At 36.3% G+C, this 22,997-nt stretch overlaps 1 protein-coding gene across 1 annotated transcript; it reads right to left on the bottom strand.

Annotated features, from left to right (window-relative positions):
- Position 1: 1 nt before the first annotated feature.
- LOC137391470 (ankyrin repeat, SAM and basic leucine zipper domain-containing protein 1-like) lies at positions 2 to 21,388 on the bottom strand. The gene is made up of 12 exons (XM_068077955.1): positions 21,204 to 21,388; positions 16,978 to 17,134; positions 13,325 to 13,441; positions 12,441 to 12,558; positions 10,343 to 10,454; positions 9,538 to 9,675; positions 3,592 to 3,803; positions 2,646 to 2,784; positions 2,181 to 2,305; positions 1,411 to 1,531; positions 1,208 to 1,312; positions 2 to 369 (listed from the first exon to the last, which is right to left on the bottom strand). Exons 1-12 carry the CDS (start codon positions 21,354 to 21,356, stop codon positions 193 to 195), a joined length of 1,674 nt encoding a protein of 557 aa, XP_067934056.1. The 5' UTR covers positions 21,357 to 21,388; the 3' UTR covers positions 2 to 192.
- Positions 21,389 to 22,997: the final 1,609 nt, after the last annotated feature.

Below are 22,997 nucleotides of genomic sequence, written 5' to 3'. Positions count from 1 at the left end.
AAACAGTTTATTTAAATTATATTATGATATACATATAACATATTAACACACCCGTGTTCTTAGTATTTGAGTATTCTTTGTTCACCATTCAGAGGAAACAACCAAAATATTTGATACAAAAAATCTTATAGCATTAAAACGCAAATTCATACCAAGCAAATCGAGGTAAAACCAGGCCAATAAAACACCCTCCTAACTAAAGCCAGGAATTTTTATATCTGGGAACTTTCTAGATATGACATAAACGCCGAGAGAGACGACTCCGAGAGTTAAAAGAGCGGCTGAGTATGTAACCAACCGGTTACTAGACTTGGCAGTTGTCTCCCTTGTAATGTGGTCGATTGTCTCAGCTTTTCCAGAACCCAATGTCTACACACAAACGGATAAATAAAGTTAAAATTAACATAAAAATATCACACTTTCACCTACTTGCCTTTTATGGCATACTTTAGAGTTAGACCAAGGATGTAGAGACAGAGTATAAATCAGATGACTTGTACAACCACACCTCGACTGACTAACACCTCTCCATACGAATTTGTACAGAAATTCTTCTGCCATACAAATTATTTTTTGAGACACAATGTCTCAAATTTTCCAAGGCATTAAAGTTTTTTAATTGAAAGTAAAAAGCTAGTAAATATCAAAATATTAAACTAATAAACAGATATGTTTACAATATGACTGGTTGCATTTATACTGTGTATAACCCACTTTACCTCAGCAATACTGAGCCTACTCTTTCATTCACGCATCTCTCAGGAAATGTAACAAAAAAAACCTCTTTTTGTTAAACATTGCTTTTTAAATTTACGTTTTTTAATTTAGCAGTTTCAAATTTAGTTTTCTTTATAGTTTTTTATATAGTGCATTAGTTTTAATGCTATATGTATGTAATTATTTAAAGCAATTATTTTTTTTAGCTCTGAAACAAATTAAACAAAGTATAATGTATTCATTTTTATTTTGACTTATGAGACAAATATTGAATCGGATTGACTTTGCGTGTAGAGGTTTGGCTGTAAAAGCATTACAGAGGAAACAAGAAATCTCCGCTACTACAGAAGGTGCAAATGCTAATGAAAAACAAGTGATGATGAAACGATAATGGATCGGAAAAAAAGGATAACCAGAGGAAACCAATAAAATAGAGAATATCGAAAAAGTCGACCATAAAAATTGAGTACTGAAGAATAGAAAATCAAACCTTCTCTATTTCTGATCTGAGAGACGTAGCTGTAGCGAGTTGTGTTTCACTATTTGCTATCATCTCATGCAGGAACCTGCGTAGGGCGTGTAGACCTCTACCTTGCTGCAAACACACGGAATCAATCAGTGACAGTTACCCATGCTGTGTTCAAACAAGTCTAAAATCTTACTGACAAGCAGGGCAAGATACACGCGTCTCACCTTGTCTACTTGCAGAAGAGAGGGATTTTGGACTACCTGAGATGTTACATATTTTAGACTGGCTGACATACATGCGCTGTGAGTGGCTGAATTGGCTATGATTGTTGTTACCTCGGCACAGCTGAAATACAAAAGATATTACAACATTGAGCGGTGCATACTTGCTATTGTAACAGAGAAATTACTTCCTCTAACCAGTAAGACCTTTGTACTGTAATTAGCAAGTGTTACACCGAGGTATAAAATGTGTGTGGGGCAGCAAGTCAGTGATATGAAAAGGTAAAAAGAGAAGGTAGTATCGCGTGTAGGTCTATGAACAATAGATAATTTTATCTGACAAATCTGAAAATGTGACACCATGCCTAGTCTTTAGGTTTGTATTTAATAAGTTAAGACATGAAAATTTAAAAACTAAATGCAATACTAGTCAACAAAAATCACCATTGATTCATATAAAAATTTCACTGACTTTAATAATGACTTTATAAAAATAAGTATGCATTACAAGTAGTCGAACCAAACACAAGACAAGTTTAAGCAGGTGCTATCAATTAAAAGTGCCACCAAATACAAGCTCACCGGTAATCACACTCTTTTCAACAACTTACAGTATGAGAAAAGTTAAGGCATGGAAAAGTTACCATGTGTGTCATCAAAACAACCATGTCATATGTCTAGTTGACAGGCAGTGACAGGTCAACAACACTTCCAAGCAGTACCCCGAATAAAACACTGCAAGAAGCAGAGCTAATGAGCGGAGTATGACTCACCTAAGTTGCTTGCCAGATTTCACTTTCTCATACGCTGGAATGCTGGATGGTTGCCAATCCTTTTTATGCAGCTCATGGACGGAGTCTAGAAGCTTCTTTCTATGCCCAACAGACTCAATACCAATCTAGAAATATGAGAGATATAACGCCTATCATATATGCAAGAGATACCATTTCCCACCGAATCATAAACACACATTAATAAACACTGACTACATACTCAGTTTCTACATACTGAAGAAGTGATGAGGACAGATTATGATCTAGCCTAAAACAAAAGTCTACAGGTCATCTGCATCTCAATGTTGACTATAACCACAGATGTTATGACTATGTAACATTTCGATAACAAGCCAGACTATTGATGTAGGAGATAACTACCAACTAGAACACACAACAAGGAAATAACGATACATCCTAGAGCCACAAACGAGGAACGAATAAACAGCCATAACCTGTCGTTACCTTGATAAGCTCATCGTCGGTAATACTAAGCAGGTGCTCTAAAGTGACTGAGTGCTTCTGAAACTTGGGCACAAGTTCAGACAACTCCAAGCCATAGAGAAACACCTCCACTTCTCCAAACTTGTTATATACTGTTTGACTACAAACATAGCCCGTATTTCCTGACATTAAAAAATGTAGTAAGTCGACAGCATTTTTAAGAGTTGTTTCCTCTTTATAACTAAGCTTCACATGAGAATGTAGGAGTCAGACTTTGGCTGACTTTTCTACCACAAAACAGGCAAATACTACCTAATTCTCGGCGGCGACAGAGCATTTAGACTCCTTATGAAGAGTGATCAGCGATCTTACCTTGATATTCTTTAGATGAACAGTTTAGCCTTAGTTCAACTACTGAATGACGAGTCTCTGATGACATGACAATAGTTCATTCATACATATTCGATAATTACCATTTACTAAGTCAACGGTTTATTGTTTCTGTGTTTCCTATCAATAAATTATTATTCAAAAATAATATAAAAGTATACAGCTAGTGTAATTATAATATAATGTGTATAAATGTATCATGCATGTAAATTTTATCTTCCAAATAATAAACTCATATAGTATATTTTGGTTGACAACCTTTGATATGGATAGATTCTTCTGCAACTCACAGGCTATGACAATGAGTGACACTTAGGAGTCGTTTACTCATTGTATTGCCCCATTAAATGACTCCTTATTCTGATTCCTACTTGCATGTGACCAGCCCCTTAATCTGACGGTTGATACCGAAAACAAACATCAAAAGAATAAGATATTTATTTTCTGACCTAAAATCCCTAGCAATAGATCCCGAGCCTTTCTAGTATTTTGAATGCACAATGCCCAACAACTCAGTGATAACTTCCTGTTCGGCTCCATTATTTACCATAGAAAGAACTAGCTGAGTCTGACTCACTCTAAATGTTCCTCAGTAGTCGTATCTGGCATGGGAGTAGGAGGAGGCATGGGAGTAGGAGGAGGCATGGGAGTAGGAGGAGGCATGGCACTGGCGGAAGCCTGCTGGAAGGGAGTATTGCCATTGGTTAGTTTGCTAGTAGGAGGTATCCAGCCAGCCTCATCAGAGCCTTCTCTTTGGAACCCAGGCAAGGAGGAAAAGTAGGCTTCTATCTAATACGTTACAAAACAGAACTATCAAAAGAATGCGATGAAAATAAACAATTTTGTATTCAAAGCTGATCAGTCGTCAGTTATCTCTATCAGTTACCAGTTATCTCTATTAGTTACCAGTTATCTCTATCAGTTACCAGTTATCTGGACATAACTGGTGTAACTTACTCTGACATATACTAGTCATATGACAGACATAATTGGTGTAACTGACTCTGACATATACTAGTCATATGACAGACATAACTGGTGTAACTTACTCTGACATATACTAGTCCCATGCCAGACATAATTGGTGTAACTTACTCTGACATATACTAGACACATGACAGACATAACTGGTGTAACTTACTCTGACATATACTAGTCACTTGACAGACATAACTGATGTAACTTACTCTGACATATACTAGTCACATGACAGACATAACTGGTGTAACTTACTCTGACATATACTAGTCACATGACAAACATAACTGGTGTAACTTACTCTGACATATACTAATCACATGACAGACATAACTGGTGTAACTTACTCTGACATATACTAGTCATATGACAGACATAACTGGTGTAACTTACTCTGACATATACTAGTCCCATGCCAGACATAATTGGTGTAACTTACTCTGACATATGCTAGTCACATGATAGACATAACTGGTGTAACTTACTCTGACATATACATATAATTTACTCAGACGTAACTGCTGCAACTCACTCTGACATATACTATAATTTCACTTAGAATGCTGAAAAGTTTGTATGTGAAGATGACCATAAGTTGAGGTTTTATTGTATTTCAAGTTAGTTTTTATTATCATCATCATACTTCAAAGAAAATATTATTTTGTATATTAAAATCATAAGGAAAGTCTTTAATCATTGATGACAAGACATGTTTTACAGCATTCATCTATGGTGAGATTTGCTGAATTGCTTGTACAATCTACATATTATCACATCTACATCATATCACATATCTACATATTACAAACTGTTAGTCATTGTCTAGCTAGCAGAAATATATCCTATATGAAGAGGAAATGATCTAAAAATTGGCACAAATAGACATCCCGAGGCTAAACCCGCTCTTCAATGGAGTATGACAAAAGAATATTTCAACTAGGGACAGATTTATTATCTTCAGATTGTAGGTTGAAGCTAAATTTGGATTTGCCTCCCTTGGCTTGACACTTATTAAAGAGTACATTCAAGAGATGCCGACTACATATTTCTACTGTTATTTCTATCTAAAGCTCGTAACTGAGTAATAATAAAACTAGAGGACTACCAAGAGTTGGGGGAGCAGCTAACCTAGCCTGTCTTGACAAACTGTTGTTTTTGCGGAGTTGTTACCCCGTCGAGCGGGCGAGCAACACAACAGCTTGTCACAAGACGTACTGCACCTTATGCATCAGTTGCACTGAAAGGGAGTTGTTCTCTTCCGTCTATACGGCTTGGCTGCGATGTTATGGCGGTCGCTCCATTGGTAATCATAACGTATTTCGCACAAAAATTTATGTAGAAAAAAATAAGATTACAACGTTTAACCAGCGACCAGTCTCTGTTGTAAGCGTTAGTAGAATTTAAGAATAAAATCCATAAGAACAAATAAAACTGACTGATACAAAAGTAGAAATAAAACTGACTGAGCGCACAAATAACGACATGTTTAGTTGCTCTTGTTGCCTAAGTTCTCAAGTTCGACTAAAGTTTACCGCAGAGACTGGTCGCTGATTAAACGTTGTAATCTTATTTTTTCTACATAAATTTTTGCGTGAAATTCGTTACGATTACCAATGGAGCGACCGCCATAACATCATCGCAGCCGAGCCGCATAGACGGAAGAGAACAACTCCCTTTCAGTGCAGCTGATGCATCAGGTGCAGTACGTTTTGTGACAAGCTGTTGTGTTGCTCGCCCGCTCGAGGGGGAGGGGGGACAACTCTGCAAAAACAACAGTTTGTCAAGACAGGCTAGGGAGCAGCATGACCCAGCCTGCTACAGTTATAGAAACAACAAAAGACTATTTAGTTAACAACAGACAACTAGTCATACACAACTGGTAGAGCGCCTAGATTAAGTCCATAATTTTACTATACCAGGTTCTGCATGAGCTTCAGCTTTGAAAAAAAAAACATGACGATTTCTAGGCATCTGCGCAAAGAAAGAGCAAATACGATATAATGTATGTAAAGTTTAAAAAAACATGATTTACCCTCAGTGTATTCTGCGACTACATAGTCCTTGTAGAAGTAAACCCTGTAAGATAACACTTATTAACAGCCGAACAGTCAACCCTACTGCGCAACTCAGAACGAAAGGAAGTGCTATGCAGAGGCTATAGGCTATATTCAAACCTGTTTATTTTTCTATTTCTTGTTATAACATGTTTTTGATTGTTTTACTCGACTACACCTATGGAAATGCCAACAGCTAGAATAACAGCTATGCCAAGGTTAGCTAAATTATCAATGAATAGACTACGACTGAGATCAAAGTATATAGACAATAGAATATGTGGTAGATAGAACAGCTAATCCGTAAAGAAATACGCTTTTTTACAACTGGTCATTGAAGGATACCCATATAACTACATGTACAAATCGTATGGAATCTCGCTCACAGTATGCACTAGTAGTGCCTATATTATATAAAGTTAGTATGCTTTGTAACAATTATAAAACAATTACTCCTATTACAATTTACAGTTTGTTGCATCTAATTTATTAATATTCTGAAGGCAATTTCTGATATAAATCAAGTATATTTAATATTCTATATGGTATCATCAGAGTTCAGCAACGTTTCAGTCTCTGACTGGGTGAGCCAATCTCCCTAGCCTGTGACTCATACTTTATACCAGTGGGTACCAACCTTTTTCACTCCTGCACCCCTGAAAAAATTTTGCTCTAACCTCGCACCCCCTAAAAATAAAATACCCCATAACTCGCACCCCTGTAAAATAAATAGCAAGTATGTAAGCTACGAGATGTCGATGCAGCGTATATATTTTTGTAACGTATATAATCAGTACAAAAATCGCAAAATTTAAAGTTTGAGATAAACTCTTAGCTTTAAAGCACATAAATTACATAATCTTTTATTGTATATTTCAATACATCAGAATCTTGGCTTTCGAATGAGCAATTGTTTGCCATGGTGAAACAGACATTGGTTGGTGTTTATAGGATTTCCCCAGAGCTCTTCCGCAGAAATGTTTACTTGCATAGGCTCGGAAATTGTGACGTCACAATTTTCATATGCGGTGTTGTGTGCTCTTACCGCCTATTTTATTGCTTACCGCTTATATTTATCAACTACTATAATGACGCTAGTGTCAGGCGAAGATAGGACAACTCCAGAGAACCAATGAAGATGACAAAGGAATCAGTGTCATTAGTTCTCCATGTGCAGATTATTTCTATGATAAACAATTCAGAATCCAAGCAACATACTATGTTTTCCCGATGATATTATGCACTAGCCCTCTCATTTTATTGTGATGTTGAGGGTCGCGACTGAGACTAATTAGTTTCAAGCATTGCGTGATCTCGCGAAAGTGCGATTGACATATAGGGCCATATAGGGCCTAGGGCCATATAGTTCTAGGGCCATATAGTCCTAGGGCCACGCAACCCACAGGTCACAATTTAATCGATGTGATTTCATTACCTTTATCAACGACAGTACATTTATTGAAGCATAATTAATTAACCCAGAACATGTGTTTGCATTGGTGGGGGGCGTTAGCTCGATCCTGGGCATTGTTGATTATCTAGAATCCTAGTTTATTATTAGCACTCTCTGGGTTTAACAGGTCCGACTGTCGCAGAAAAGTGCAGCCTCGATGGCAGCGAAAGGGATCGACTACCTAAGGCTAAATAATAATTGTGACATCACATTTTGAGAACCTGAACCAAGTGTTTTTTTTTGCAAAACATACTTTTGACACTCTGTTTTTCATAGTTCTATTATTCTTTGTGTATTGACTATAGGTTCATTCGAAAGCCAAGACTTTGATGTAGTGAAATATATAATGAAAAAATTATGTAATTTATGTGCTTTAATGAAAAAAGACGAAGAAACATCGCGTTGCATATACTCAGGTCCCTAAATATTTCAATGTAATTGTCCGCGCAAGAAGAATTGGCCTTGACCCCAAATATAGTAATTGAACCTTACGAAAAAGAATTTATAACAGGGGTGTCATAACGCGTGGCCACATCGGTAAAATAATCAGCGTGCGCTATAGCTGGACGCACACACCAACACTTAAAAATATATACCGGTATATATAGATAGATCGTATGACGAAATTTTGTACGTTTGGTAGTATCACACTTAAACGTGGAAAAGTCGTCCAGCAAGGACTCAACGAAGTAACAACTCGGGAATCCTTTTTTCTGTTTGGTGCCATGACGGAATCAAGGACTCAAGAATGAAAATACCATCAACTAGGATGTCCATGATGTTATCGACTTAAGGTTTTGAAAATTTTCTTAGAATTTTCTCAAAAGATAGCATATCCTTTAAAATGCAAAACAATTCATTAAACTAATGAAATTTCTTAAAAGTTGCAGCCCTGCTTCTCGCACCCCTGGGATGATGTTTCGAATCCCCTAGGGGTGCGAGCACCCCTGGTTGGGAACCACTGCTCTATACTGTCGAGTAGTCATACCATAACCCTGAATTAATCCCTCTCCCAAATGGGAGCCCTTAGAGAATTTCACTGCTTAAAATGCTTTTTACTGAGACAGCTGAGGTCGCCCAATTTCATACATATCGCCCATTTTAGTTCCGTAGGCGTTCAAAGAACATACTAAAATAATGGCTTTAACTGCATGGCGCCAAGATTGTTTCAGCTGTTGCATGAGTTTTTCAAAGGGTTGTGCTGGCAACTACGATATTTACATGTGACGTATGGTGGCTCCCACAGCCATAGAATGCATATGCAGTTAATATCCGGCCTATATGCAGACAGATTATAAAACATCTGTTATCGGGAATGCTGCCTCTCACCTGACAGCCATGTCCTATCACGTCAGTCATGACGTAGCGTCATGCACACCTGCACACCTCCAGAATTGTACTTATCAGTCAGATTATGTACGTGAGTGCAGTCAAGACCATCAGCCCGAGACTGATAGGAATGGTCAAGCGGCATGAATGCTTTCCACACACATCCTAAGCTCTACACAGTCTCACTAAAGGCAACACTAATTGCCATATGTTGGAGTTGCCTTCTCGATGTTCATCAACTACATTCAATGTAAACCGATGGCATCGTCAAGGCAACGTGGATACATTGAGAAAATTGCAGCTGTCAAACTTTTCCCATAGTTCGCCGGGACCGACGAAAGCCTGTGCAATGTGCACAATTTCAGCGATGATGATTCGCTGTCGCGAATAGCTTGATCTATATACGGTATTTCCGTTTGTGATAGTTGCTGCAGGACCAGTATTTTATTCGAGCGCACAGCAAGAAAGAAGTTCTTCAGGAAAAATTAAAAAGAAAAATGAAAACGGAAGCTAACAACGGAGTGTGCTTATGATAGTGTGAACATTGTTATAACCGACGATCACCAAAGTATTTTGGCATCAACGCCGAGTTAGGGTGATAAGTGTGAACCAGCCTTGACAGATCTGTATTCCTAGCCAGATGCGAAGCTAAAACATTAGAGAATAGATTGTGGAGAAGTGAAGCTCACTCCAGACACTCCTCACTAACCTGTGAGTAGTTGCCGCAGTTCGCTGATAACATGATAGGAGTCTGTCCATCGAGCGTCCGCATAAAAGCATCTGCTCCATGGTCAAGGAGAATCTTGATGCAAGGAAGACTGCCACTAGTGCAGGCCCAGCAGAGGGGCTGTAACAGTGGCACTGAAGATGCTACATATATGAGCTCGTCATATTATTCTATGGTGACGAACAAAGGAGACACCAACAATACCATCAGAGGGGTAAAAAAACTAAAAATAAATTAAATTATTTAAAAAATTAAAATAAAACCAAGTGATTGCAAAAGTCGAAACTGTTCAAAGGAATGGATTCAAATCCATATTTAAAAACGACAGCTCGCAGTAAAGACACCTGATTGGCTAAGAGCCTCTATCAGAAATGTAATACCTACTTTAATTGGTTAAAAACTCCCACTAAAGTGCAACGCAGATTCTTATCAGCTAAGAAGCTCTCACTCAAGTATAACACATGATCTTACTGGTTAGAAACTTTAATTGATATGTAACGCTTAATTTTATTGGCTAGAAAATTCTCACAATATGTAATGCACATTCTTATTGGACGGGAAACTTTTACTAAAGTGTAATGTGCACTCTTATTGGCTAAGAACATATTGAAACCTAACGCAGACTACAATTTAGCAAAGGAACTATGTTTAGATTTACACAATATAAATAAATGACTCTTATCCTCCTTTATTTCTATTATTCTTATAATTATTACTAAGCTTATTTCTATTTTCATTTCTCCTTCAACAATAAAATTGTTTCCATTTGCATATCGAGTGAGCTTACCGAGAACCCTCTGGCCTCTCTCTGGTTGACATCTGCTTTAGCCACAATCAAAGCCTTAACAGCACCAATGTGTCCCTTTTTACATGCCATCATGAGAGCAGTCATTTGATACCTGCCACAGACGGCTACGTTGACAATTGCAAACAGAAGCATTTAAATACATAAGAAAATGAATCATGTTCACCTGCAAAAATCTAAACCAGAAATAGTTTTGGCGAGAGATTCTGCTACGTTATTTTGACTAACTGAGTACTATTAAGCTACAATGCCTGCCTTGAAATAATCTACTGATTTACACTGACCTTTAACCTTTGATGCTGTTTTCTATGCATCATCTTATACATAATTCGAGTTTGTAGACCAACAAAAGAGTATAGAAAAATACAAACTGACAAAAATGACACGATTTTAATACTAAAAATTAAAATTTGTCAACTTTGAAGTTTATTTTACTAAAATTCATCCTTGCTAAAATACAAAGATGCTCACATACTGAATTTAATAAACCAAATGAACAGTAAAAGCTCTGTCTAGCCATCCAAGTTTCCAGCCGTGCAACAGTAATACATGAGTGATATCGTCCAATCATACCCGTGCCATGATCAACAAACGAGAGTATGAAAGCTTTGTCCAATAGACATACATATATATGTCGATATATATACATAGACATATATAAACTAACACATCAGAAAGCAACTCGATCGCAACAATACCACGCCTTGATAGTAGAAAATATTTTAATTAACTTTTAGCTTCGAACATAAAAAACTGAGTCAAAGATGAAACCATACAGCTATGTTTACACTAGCGTGTGTGAGGCGTCTCTATTGTGTCTTGAACGCTGAATGGTATGCCTAGTGTACATGCTTTGCTTATAACAGACAAGATTATTGATTATTAGATCATATTAAGATCAGTTTTAAATTAATTGCAATACCCTACCTCAAAAGGGCGCGTGTTGCTTAAAAATCTAAAATTTGGGCTAAAATAATAATCATATTAAGTAGCTTGTGCTCAATATGCGGGTTTTTAAATGTTTACTTTATGATTTTACTCTATGTTACTCTAAAATTGACAGTTTTATAACAGGAAACCTCATCTCCTATGATTTCAGCCAAGAACAAGCCTAAAACTTGCACAAAAGTACATGTATAACATATAACCAAACATAGGCCTATACATATAATGTAAATATAATGTATATGATATTTCTTTACATGTTGTTTGACCATAGTAACGACACTTTTTAATCAAAGAATCCCTACAAACTATATATTGTCTGAAAGCTACCCTTATCGGCGTATATTGACATCATTAGATGACGCCATTATACACAATGATGTCATCCAATGTAAGGTTCTTCGACTAGCATAAAGAACCTTTGAGAAGAACCATCGATGGCTTGGTCATGTACACAGGATGGAGAAAGACAGACTCCCCAAACAACTGCTCTACTCACAGCTCGGTGAAGGAAGGAGAAATTGGGGAAGACGCAGAGTCAAGGATGCAGCGTAATGCAATATGCCCTGGAGAAACATCCAGACAACATGTTGGCAAACAACAGCAGACAACAGACTGTCCTGGAGAGCCACAATCAAAACAAAGTCAAAGCCATAGTCTGGTCTTAACCGGCTTCGACTGACAGCAGGAGATTCACACTAGTCTAAACAGCGCAAGTGCCAACTCACTATTACATCCAAGTACAGCGCTTATCATCATCGAATTTTATGACGCTTGTATATGGCAACTGTAATATATGGCCAACTGTATATGGCAATCCGTACTTCCTATTCAGCTAGCAGGTTAACTGAATAATCTTCATAAATTGTATGCAGCACACTGACTCAAGTCTAACAAAGTTTGGACAACTAATAGCTAAATTCTGTAAATCTGTTACCTAACAATACTTCTTTGGAATAACTCACAATCGCTGCTAGCACATTCTAACAAGAGCAGGCAAATGTTGCCAGCAGCAAACAAAAACTGCTCATTTCTGCCAGCCCCCTCCTTAAAAACCTGACCACCGCTGCTGGTACCTTCTCAAATAAACTGGTCATTGCTGCCAGCAAGTGTCAGCTATGCGAGAAATACCTACTTGTCAATTGCATTGACGTCAGCGCCTCCTGCTATAAGAATATTGACACAACTTTCCAACTCATCTTCTCTGTTTTGTACATTTGAAGTGCAGCAGGACATGAGGGCAGTAGTAGAACCTGCAAACAATGCATGACTAGCTGCAGGCAATAAAAATCTACTATCTACACTATATATAATCGTTTGTAAAATGACAGTCATGCTGAAAAAGAAGTGAAACCAGAAGTAGAGGCGTTATGGTAAGCATTTGGAGTATCTTTGTGTATAGGATACAGAATTGGGGTACAGGTGAGATGTTTATACTGTAATCGCCTACCCTTCACAATCTGATGAGAGAAAAGAGAGAGACGAGGGGGGGAAGAGAGACGAGAGGGGGAGAGAGGCGAGAGAAACAAGAGAGGGTGAGAGACGAGAGAGGGAGAGAGACGATAGAGAGAGGGAGAGAGACGATAGAGAGAGACGGAGAGAGAGACGAGAGGGGGAGAGACGAGAGGGGGGAGATGAGGGGCGGGGGGAGATGAGAGGGGGAGATGAGGGGCGGGGGAGATGAGAGGGGGAGACGAGAGGGGGAGATGAGAAGGGGAAGATGGGGGGGGAGATGAGAGGGGGGGGGGAGATGAGAGGGGGAAAGACGAAACCAGAGATAGGAGGGAGAAAGAAGAGGGGCAGCGAGACGAGAGGGCAAAAGATAAGGGGGAAAAAGATGAAGGAGAGAGAGATAACGGGGAGAGACGAAGGGGAACAAACTGCCTAAAATTAAATTTTGTACACCCTGGCAACAAACCATGAAGGTTTCTGACACAACTATGCCTCAGATGAGTAGATCACTTGATAACAAAAGAGTAAATAGTAACTCTAACACCAGGACAACATACTACATCTTACCTGTGTTTGGGTTTGCACCATTGGAAAGGAGAAGGGTCATTAGTGATTGGTTGATCTGATGTGATGCGTACATAAGAGGTGTCCAACCAGTCTTGAATGTTACATTCACATCGACGCCTGTCAAAAATTAGCTGCCTTTTTCATTGCAAACATAACGGGTCACAGTTAACAATATTTGCTATAATATTTAGTTAGCACAGATGGAGCAGAGAGATGATATAAAAAATTAGACACTAAAAAGTGGGTAACTTCATGGCTGTAAATAATTTTAACATAACTTTAAATACTTGAAATAGAAATGGTGATATCGTTGGGCAGAATAGCAGGGGAGGTGGTATGATTCAAATTTTGTAGGTTACGGTAAAATAAATTGTATGATCAAACCCTAAAACTATCAAGGGATGGTAGCACAGCAACAGCTATTGACGATGTTACATAAGTATTCACAACTAAATTTGAATCCAAAAATGAAGCTGTTTGAACCCAAAAAAAAATCTGAGCTGAGTATTGCCGCATTTTAACGTCCAATTTAATCCATTACCAAAGTTACAAAAATATCATAAAGTGCTCTAAGTGCTTAGTGACAGAATTTTGTACGTTGTCACAAAAACCCTTTTTAAAACTTTCAGCTCAAAACTATTTTAGGAAAATTGCCATTTATTGTTTGCAACCAAAAGTACACAAAGGAAAAGGGACTTTTATTATGTAGTATATTATAATAGGCCTCAGATTTTAAGTGCAGATATATAGTCGAATAAGTGCATACATGACACTATTCATTTTTATCGATCCTTAACATACAAAGTTAATTGGCTCCAGTATTAGTTTTGTATGTCAAAACCATTGTATGTTGGAGCAAATATTCTTATAAGAATACAATGTATTTGGTTTATGTTGTTCTTGAGCTCAAAGATGTAAAATACTTCAAGGATTATATATATCAAATGCATTATATTGCTACTTTGCAAAAATGAAAGCAAAAATTTGAATAAGATAAAACTAAATGAACAATGTGTTGCCTTAAGCTCGATTCTCCCCCTTATGTAAAGAGGGCTCGATTCCCCCCTCCTTATGTAAAGAGCGGCGGTGGTGCAACTCACGGTTGCTGAGAACCAGCAGGCGCCGGCGGCCATTTTCCTACAACCACCAGCAATGTTCAACGAGTTAACTTTTTTATGGTCCCCTGCATAGGTTGCAGGACGTCGCCAGTAGTGAGAACCATGCACCGACGGGCCCGCGCACCGAGAATGTATTGTGCATAAGATTTTTACACGCATTTTTACGTATGTGTGAAAATGCATTTAAAAGTCATTGCGTGTACATGTTTTCCTTTTCCCTGAGAACGAAGGAATTAGTATGACCTTGATCTGAAAACATACGTTATATCTCAACTCCATATGTAAAAAAAACCCTTGTCTAGGAGCAAACAATTCCTCCATTGCGTAATCACTGCCGGTACCATAGGTGCTGAGAACATACAGCCTCCCTGAGTACCGCAGACACACCGCCGGCTGTTCACATCGGAGTGAGAACCACAATTTACTTAAGAAACAGTGAAACGCAAGTATAGGTTTGGCGATACATCGGTTCAGAGATACAGTGAATGGTAGAAATATTTGACATAACTAACTCTACCTTACAGCACACATAATTTAAATTAACTTGATCTCTATATTCTTATATTATTTTAACATTTAATTTTTGCACATTTTTTCCTTTCACTAATAAAATTAATGTTTCGGAAGATATCGGACGTCGCATGTTGGAAACTATTGTTTATGTGGAGATAAAATTTTGTGCACATTTTACAGAGTTTACGACAAAACTTGCGTGTTGAGCTGATGGTAAGTCTAAGTTTGACTGCATAAGGTGTTCATCACTCATCTCTACCAAATAAGAGAATGCTGGGTACTCAGCTAGCGTATGTACAGGTAGCTCTACAACAACTTGTCTTAATACGAAACCTTTACAGTATTTGGTCAAAATGACCATTTTAAAACCCAGAGTGTCACAAGTAAACCAGGTTGTAACTATACGCTGCTCTTCAAAGCTGTCAGCGAGTGACAATACTCAACAGGTCTTGTATGAGTCTGACTCCAGTCAGTCAACCGTTAGTAAGGAGGCACATTTGAAAACCAACAAGCGAGTAACTTATTTACCGAAGATGAACTCCATTGGAACAAAGTATAAGCCTAGAAAATGCATAGCCCATAGGGTTTAGGTCAAAAACTTAGGCTATCCAAAGATTATCTTCCTGTCCCCATTCTAGATATATTCTGCTACTAGACGAGTTGTTAGCTCTATGTTATTAGTACAAAGAGTACAAGCTAAAGTAAAAAGAGTGTATAACTGATAATGAGCGGGTTGTGAAATACAGAAAAGCTTCAACTCAAACTGAACTCCCTCTACGAATAACTCTCAGCATCTGCATTCTAGTCATTGTAGGTCAGTAAAAATTGGGGCGTAGTTAAGTCAGAAGGCAGAATAGATAGACTACCACGGAAACAACTTTTTTCTCATCTCTTCAATTTATCGTGAAACAAACTTCTCAATGACTGGAGACAAGTGGAGACAAGTGTCTCCTCCAGCCTCCTTTTAACCCTTGTTAATGCTTTCCACAGGCAGCAGTACTGCTGGTTTAGTCTTAAGAAAAACCTTACTTATTTAGCAACAAAAGACAACCCCAGGTCTGCACCAGGTTTGTAGTATCCCGTGGAATATGTCTAGAAAATAATTGTGAGTAAAAAGGAGGGATGGAGCAGGCAGGAGTTAACCTGAGTGCACGCTTATACTGTGATTAAATGAATCCTTTCATGTGTGAGTGATTTAATTCTACCAAATGAATACAAAGGACATTGTACGCGCATAATGTACCGGTATACCCAGCTAGCAACTGCGTAACAATCCAGGCCACACACATTTTCGTAAAAGCTAATTTAATTAAAAGAGAAATAACAATGTACTGCAATAAAGCTGACTGGAGAAGTATTGAGTGAATTCATAAGCATTGATGACAAGGCTGACGCTAGGAGTAAATACTAGTGTGTTCAAGTGTATAGGTAGTGCTTGATGGCTTTATCTCAAGTGGCTAGCAAATTATCAGGGAGTTTGTTTCAAAACATAATCTGAAACAAACTGAAGGAAAGGAGTTTCTCAGAAAAATTTGATCGCTCATAAAAGAATATAGCGCTATGATGAATAAAAACTATTTTACAAACAAAATGATTTAAAATGAATACTAAAATAATATGAAATTTATATTCCACAATTACGTATATTACATAATATGGCACAATAAAAAATTGCAGCTATTAATGCCCAGAACGTAGGATTATGTTTGCATATAACAACTCCAGTGTGCTCTGCAAAGCACTCATCGCAAAGCTGACCTAGTACTAGCGTTTTGCAATGCCATTGATTTGGCTTCAGCCTTTAGACTAAACTGATGAAGTCAGTAGCTGTAACCATAGCAACAAGTACCAGCTATAATATTATTGCTGTATAATAATAAGCAAAGCCATATCTTTGTTAGATTCAGATGTTTGTCAGCAATAATCAAATGCTAGTAAACTTATCATTGCACAGATGCCATCCGTCTGAGGGGCGCAGCCATACAGCCCACAGACAGACAGGTTCTGAAGCTAGTATAATACCTTGCTCTATGTATTTAACTGCTGACTCTACGCTTCCTCGAATCACCGCTAGCCTGAAATCTTCAATATTCACACCGCTGTTGGTAGGGGCGGCAATAGGAATCTTGCTTTTTGGAGGACTTCTCTTCTTTGTAGATTGCTTAGGAGTGTGAGCATTCTGTAACTTTACAAGATTTCATCCTCAACTTGAAGAAAGTTCCAGTTATGACATAATGGTAAGACAAGAAAGAAAAGTATAATAATAGTTCAGATCAGTTTTTAAATCTTTACTATAATAAGAATCGTGTCCGTCCATCTGTATGACGCCACGCTAAAAGTGTCAGGAAAAAATTACCTCACAAAGGAATTGAACTCGGGTCCTCCGATTTATATCCCGGCGCTCTACCACTACACCACTCGGCCGCCTCACGACTTCACAAATTCATTATGTGTATACTGATTAATCATTACGATCTCTCACGGTGCATGAGACTGCGAAGCGTACTAGTAGCAAATTACTGTGTAAGTCCAGTAGATTATCCAAATAACATTGATGTGGTTCAACAAGATACACAGTGTGTTTACAAACCTCGATATTGAATGTGCAGACATACACATTTATATATAAACATATATATATACCATAAAACCTCTATATATATATAATATATATACGGTAAAAGCTCTATTTGAACGCGATTGTGCTCTATTACTTGACCCTTCTCCTATGGTGGCGGTCAAATAGAGGTGACGTTCAAATAAAGGTGGCGCTCAATTAGAGGTTTTATGATATATATATATATATATATACCCATACTAGGTGATTGCCCAGCGTTGCCTGGGTAAAAAAAAGCCTTTGGACAGAAAATTTATTTTTATTTAACATATATATACAACATTTAGCATTCCAACTTTTAAACTTCGTATCATGAAAAAAGTGTTTTTTGTGCAGTTTAAATGAATTAAGAGAAAAATAAAACAACGGTAAAGGTTTTCAAACCACTAACTTCTAAATTTTGTATCATGTAAGAAATGTTTTGCTGAAATAAATTGGGAGGAAAAATAAAACTGTAAAGGTGTTCGAATGTAAATGTGAAATCATTAGCAAGCAATGGCTAAATATAGTCTGTTTTGCTGTGATCACAATGAAAAATTATTTGGTATACATATGATTTTAGTTCATTTCAGTGTTGGCATGTAAAAATATCGTAGGCTATAGATGTACATAGAGTGGTATAGAAACCCATAGTAATTATCTAATGCAATCACCTCCTGGTAAAGATCATCAAAATCATCATCATTAAAGAATAGTAACAAAACAATATGTTAACCATAATAACTATAGTTACCTATAACAACTTTATCGTATTTAGTGGTTTTGATCTGCAAAAAAATGTAACATTACAATGTGCTAGCAGGACATACCATGGGAATTTCTTACCTTCGATATAGACGTGTAACATAAACGCTGAGTCTAACTTGAATGAATTTAGCTTACTAAATACATACTTAAAGAAAGTTTTATGTATTTTGCTAAACTTCAAACTTTGAACTAAAATTTTGTCACTGATCTGTTTGCGACTGTTTTTACCATAACAAATAACGCTGAACTGAGATTATCTTTCCAGCATTGTAGGAGGTATGTCGGCGAATAGCATATTGACATTTTTGTCATTTTATCGTAATCAGTACAAAAATCGCCACATTTTAATTGCGAGAAATTTTTTTGTTGTTATCGTATGACGAAAAACAAATTCGCCCTAGTATGGCGAAGACGAAAGAGCATCGTGTTTAATAGAGTTAGGCGAAAAAAGTGGCATCCTAGTTCGTAGGCGAAATGTATCGATTAATACGTCATTTAGGGTGTGCAACCGGAAAAGGGTATACGGTATATGATAAGAGCAATGGAATTGTAAGTCCTGCGTAGCTTTTTGGTTAGATATGCAAGTTTAGCAACCTGCCATTGCGATCTTTGCGAGTTTAAATCCAGCGGGATGCGGGCTTTTCATTCCAAGATTTTGATAGCTATTACTAGGGTAGACAGATTGAATCACATACATGTATGACGACACGCAAACACTGAGATAAATATATATAAACATGTATATATATAAACATGTATATATATATACATGTATATATACCTCAGTGTTTATGTGTCGTCATCTGTGACGACACGTGTATATATATATATACATGTATATATATATACAATATATATACCATATATATGGTGTATATATATATATATACCATAAAATCTGTATTTGAATGCCGCCTCTATTTGAGCGCCACTATGGGAGAAGGGTTGAAAAATAGACTCTTTAATTGAATGCCGCTTCTATGTGACATTCTTGATCATTAAAAACCCATAATAACAAATTATCAGTAGAAAAGTGTCCACAAAACTGCACTAATGACTCGATTACATCGATAACAATTAATTCATTCATTGTTTCTGTTCGTATCAAAGTTCGTTGTCCATCACTAAATCTTTACAGTTTTTCATTAAACCTTTGAACACAACACCATGGAAATAGTTAGTAGCTGTATCAGGCTAACAGTAGTTCGTTTTTTTAACGCAGTTAGGTTCTTCAACAAATGTGAAAAAAGTTGTGTGCTTTTACGAGGGAACCTGTGCTACTACATATTTTGAGGCTAAATGTTTGATACAATATTGATTAAACGCAGCTTCTCTTTATTCCCGTGAGAGTAGTGTATACATGCCTTCTAAAGTGCTTCGAGTGAAAATTTTGATGTGCTAAAAAGTTGTTTGGACCCTAATATTGAGTAGCTCAGCTGTGCAGAAAAGGACTTAAGGTCAGAAGACGCTGTGGAAGGTATTGGACAGCCTGAAGAATATGGAATGGTTTCAAAAACAAATGATCAAAATGAAACTGGCTGATCAAACGACGCTAAAATTTATGTTATAAAAAAATGTTAATTTTGGTTTAAAAATGTTTACTTTTGTTTTTGAATGTATTACAAATACTGTTTGTTTATGTCACTTGTTTTTGAATATATATTTGTAGCATGTGATACCTTATTATCTTTATATAACTTATACATTGGAGCAACATGAACTCGCTTACAATGGATCGACGCTCGTAACTCCTCTTCTACGGCGCGTAAAAAGCTAGTTTTGGCTGCAAACTGTAGCAAACACATCAATGAGTGCAATGAGCTTCTATGCAACCTTGTTAAATATAACTATAAAATGAAAATATGCCTTCAAATTTAGAATGAAATTAAAATCTTGAAAGCTCCAACAAATTGCAACGCCGGCTATAAGATAATTGTAGGCCAATTGCAAGCAATAGATATTAATTGGTAAAAACATGTATCAGCTTCCCTGTGAATATTTATTTAGATATCTATGGCAAGTTGGAAGTAAGTCAGTAGATTTCTTCCACTCGAAGGCTTAATGTCATTCCGCCCAAAAGAGGGTAAATTATAGGCGACGTTTAAGTCGTCCGTAAAAGGGTGAAGGTTGTCTTTTCAATATTTTTACGAGGTGTTTGAAAAATACAATACCACCCTTTATTTGAACGACATCTCCAATAAAGGGTTGAAAAATACAGCGTCATGGCGTTCAAATAAAGCTTTTACGGTATATATAAATGTACTTACATGTATATACATGCATATATAAAGAATATATATATAAACATGTATTTATTACATATGTATATCTACACATATGTACATACACAATATATATATATATATATATAAATATACATGTATATTTATATATATATGTCTTATATGTATATATTACCTTATAAGTTTACTTTCTTCGTAATATTTTTCAAATATTACTCCACTAATTTAGGTTTTTAGTGTAAAGTTCTTTTTTTATATGCTTTTAGTTACTATATATATATACATATATATACATGTATATATACATGTATATATATATATATATATGTATATATGTATATATATATATATATATATATATATACATGTATATATATATGTATATATATATATATATACATGTATATATACATGTATATATATATACATGTATATATATATATATATATATATATATATATATATATATATATATATATACATGAAGTGTGTGCTGCACAATTCGTTACAAAGTGCTCGATGATAAATCAGAGCTAAATTATAAAATATGTAAAAGTGGAACTTCATTCTATACGTAAAAGTGATACTTTGGTAGTAAGTAATACTTTTGTTCCTTGAAATACTAAGTAAAATTAATCTACCATATCAGCTCCCCAGTTGAAACCAGTTGAGCTGACTCCATTAGCAGATGCTATAGGAGCAATGGGACTGGTCATGTCAATAGGGTCAGAAAAATCAAAGTCATCTTCATCAGAATCTTCGAATTCTTCAGCAGGTGGCGGGGCATAGGCCATATTCTTGTTACAAGCAGGCAATGGGTTTGTTCTAAGGCTAGAAAACACAACAGAAGTAATGTTTTTATGTATTTATGTAAATTGAGATGCCAACTGTGAATTTTATTTCTCAACTAATTACGATGCAGTATGTATTTCATTTAGTCAAACCGGTCTAAAAGGGATTTATAGTAAAACTAATAAAATTTTGGTTTGTCATTAACCGAAAAAAAGTAACTTGTCGTAATTTTCCTCGCTTGGTTTAAAGCCTTTGTGATTAAAGCAGTCAATCGGCACAACTAGCAGCAGTCAACCGAAATAAGAATTTAGGACAAGATGACCCTAATCAGCTAGGTCTAAGGAAGTAACAAATGCATTCACAAGTACGCTAGAATGTTATAGTTTTTATAACTACTAACTTCGAGTTAATTTAATTAATTTGTCATTGACACTTTGAAAAACAAAATCAATAGAGTGCTTCCTAACAGTTTCAGCTTCATTAATATCTACAGTCGTCAAACTGCCTGCACTTTCCTAACTTATGAATGATCTTGATACAAGAATTTATATAAAACTATGCAAATATAAAACATATATATATATATATATACGTAAATTGGATGAATGTCTGGCATTGCATGGGTGATAGAATAATTGCCTATTGAAGTTGAGTGACCTACCTGGAAAGCTAGATCTTTTCTGAAATAATGATTATTCAATACCTGCGTTTTGGGCTAGCTTAAGAATTGTAACCCCAAGCAACTGCTTTAAGCATGAGTGTCTTAACCAATGTAATGACGATTTGCTCAATGAATTCATAGTATTCCATATAACTTAATGATTGTTCGCCGGCTTTAGATCTGGAGGTCCCGAGATCACATCCAGTGCGATGTGGATTTTTCATTAGTAGATTTTAATATCTATAACTGGTGTATATATACCAGATATATTGACAAATATTGATATATATATGTTTATCAAATTACAAGTATTTGTATTTATACTAGATTTGGATAAAAACTTGATCAAGGTTATGAATTTTATGTTTGGTTACTTATATTAGTTTTTAAATATTAAAGCGTTGCTATTAATATTTTTGAGTATATTAGTTGTTGTGAATACGTCACTGATGTGATATCACAGTCAAAGATAATCGGGTAAAATCACAAAACTGTTTGTATGATAATTTTTTCTGCCTAGTCGCCAAAATTAATGATTATTCAAAACCTGCACAACTCAATCCAAACTAGGAAGTGAATATATAAGACAGCATTATAATATCCATGTATCCATGTCGGCCAATGAGCCCAGCTCTAGTTAAGTGAAGAGTAGACTGTTGCTAAAGATTTTTGCACGTAAACAAATAATAACAATAATAATAACAATAATAATAACATAATACAGTGTACAGCTATCAGCAGTGATAACTTTATGGGCCTTTTTTGTTAAAATGTAACTTTGACTGAATTTTGGTTGCCTTTTTCACAACACAAAATTTCTAGCTTGTTAATTAGTTGAAGAGTATGCACCTGATCGACATAATTAATAACTTCAAGTAGTGAAGACATATCACATATATAAAAGCTGTTTCTTCTATGTTGTTGATATAAGCTACCAGACTATCGGTACCAGCAATGGCATTCTGTGATTATCTATAAACTT

The sequence above is a fragment of the Watersipora subatra genome, chromosome 3 (assembly GCF_963576615.1).
Source record: "Watersipora subatra chromosome 3, tzWatSuba1.1, whole genome shotgun sequence".
NCBI lineage: Eukaryota > Metazoa > Bryozoa > Gymnolaemata > Cheilostomatida > Watersiporidae > Watersipora > Watersipora subatra.
This window is presented reverse-complemented; position numbering and strand designations above follow the sequence as displayed.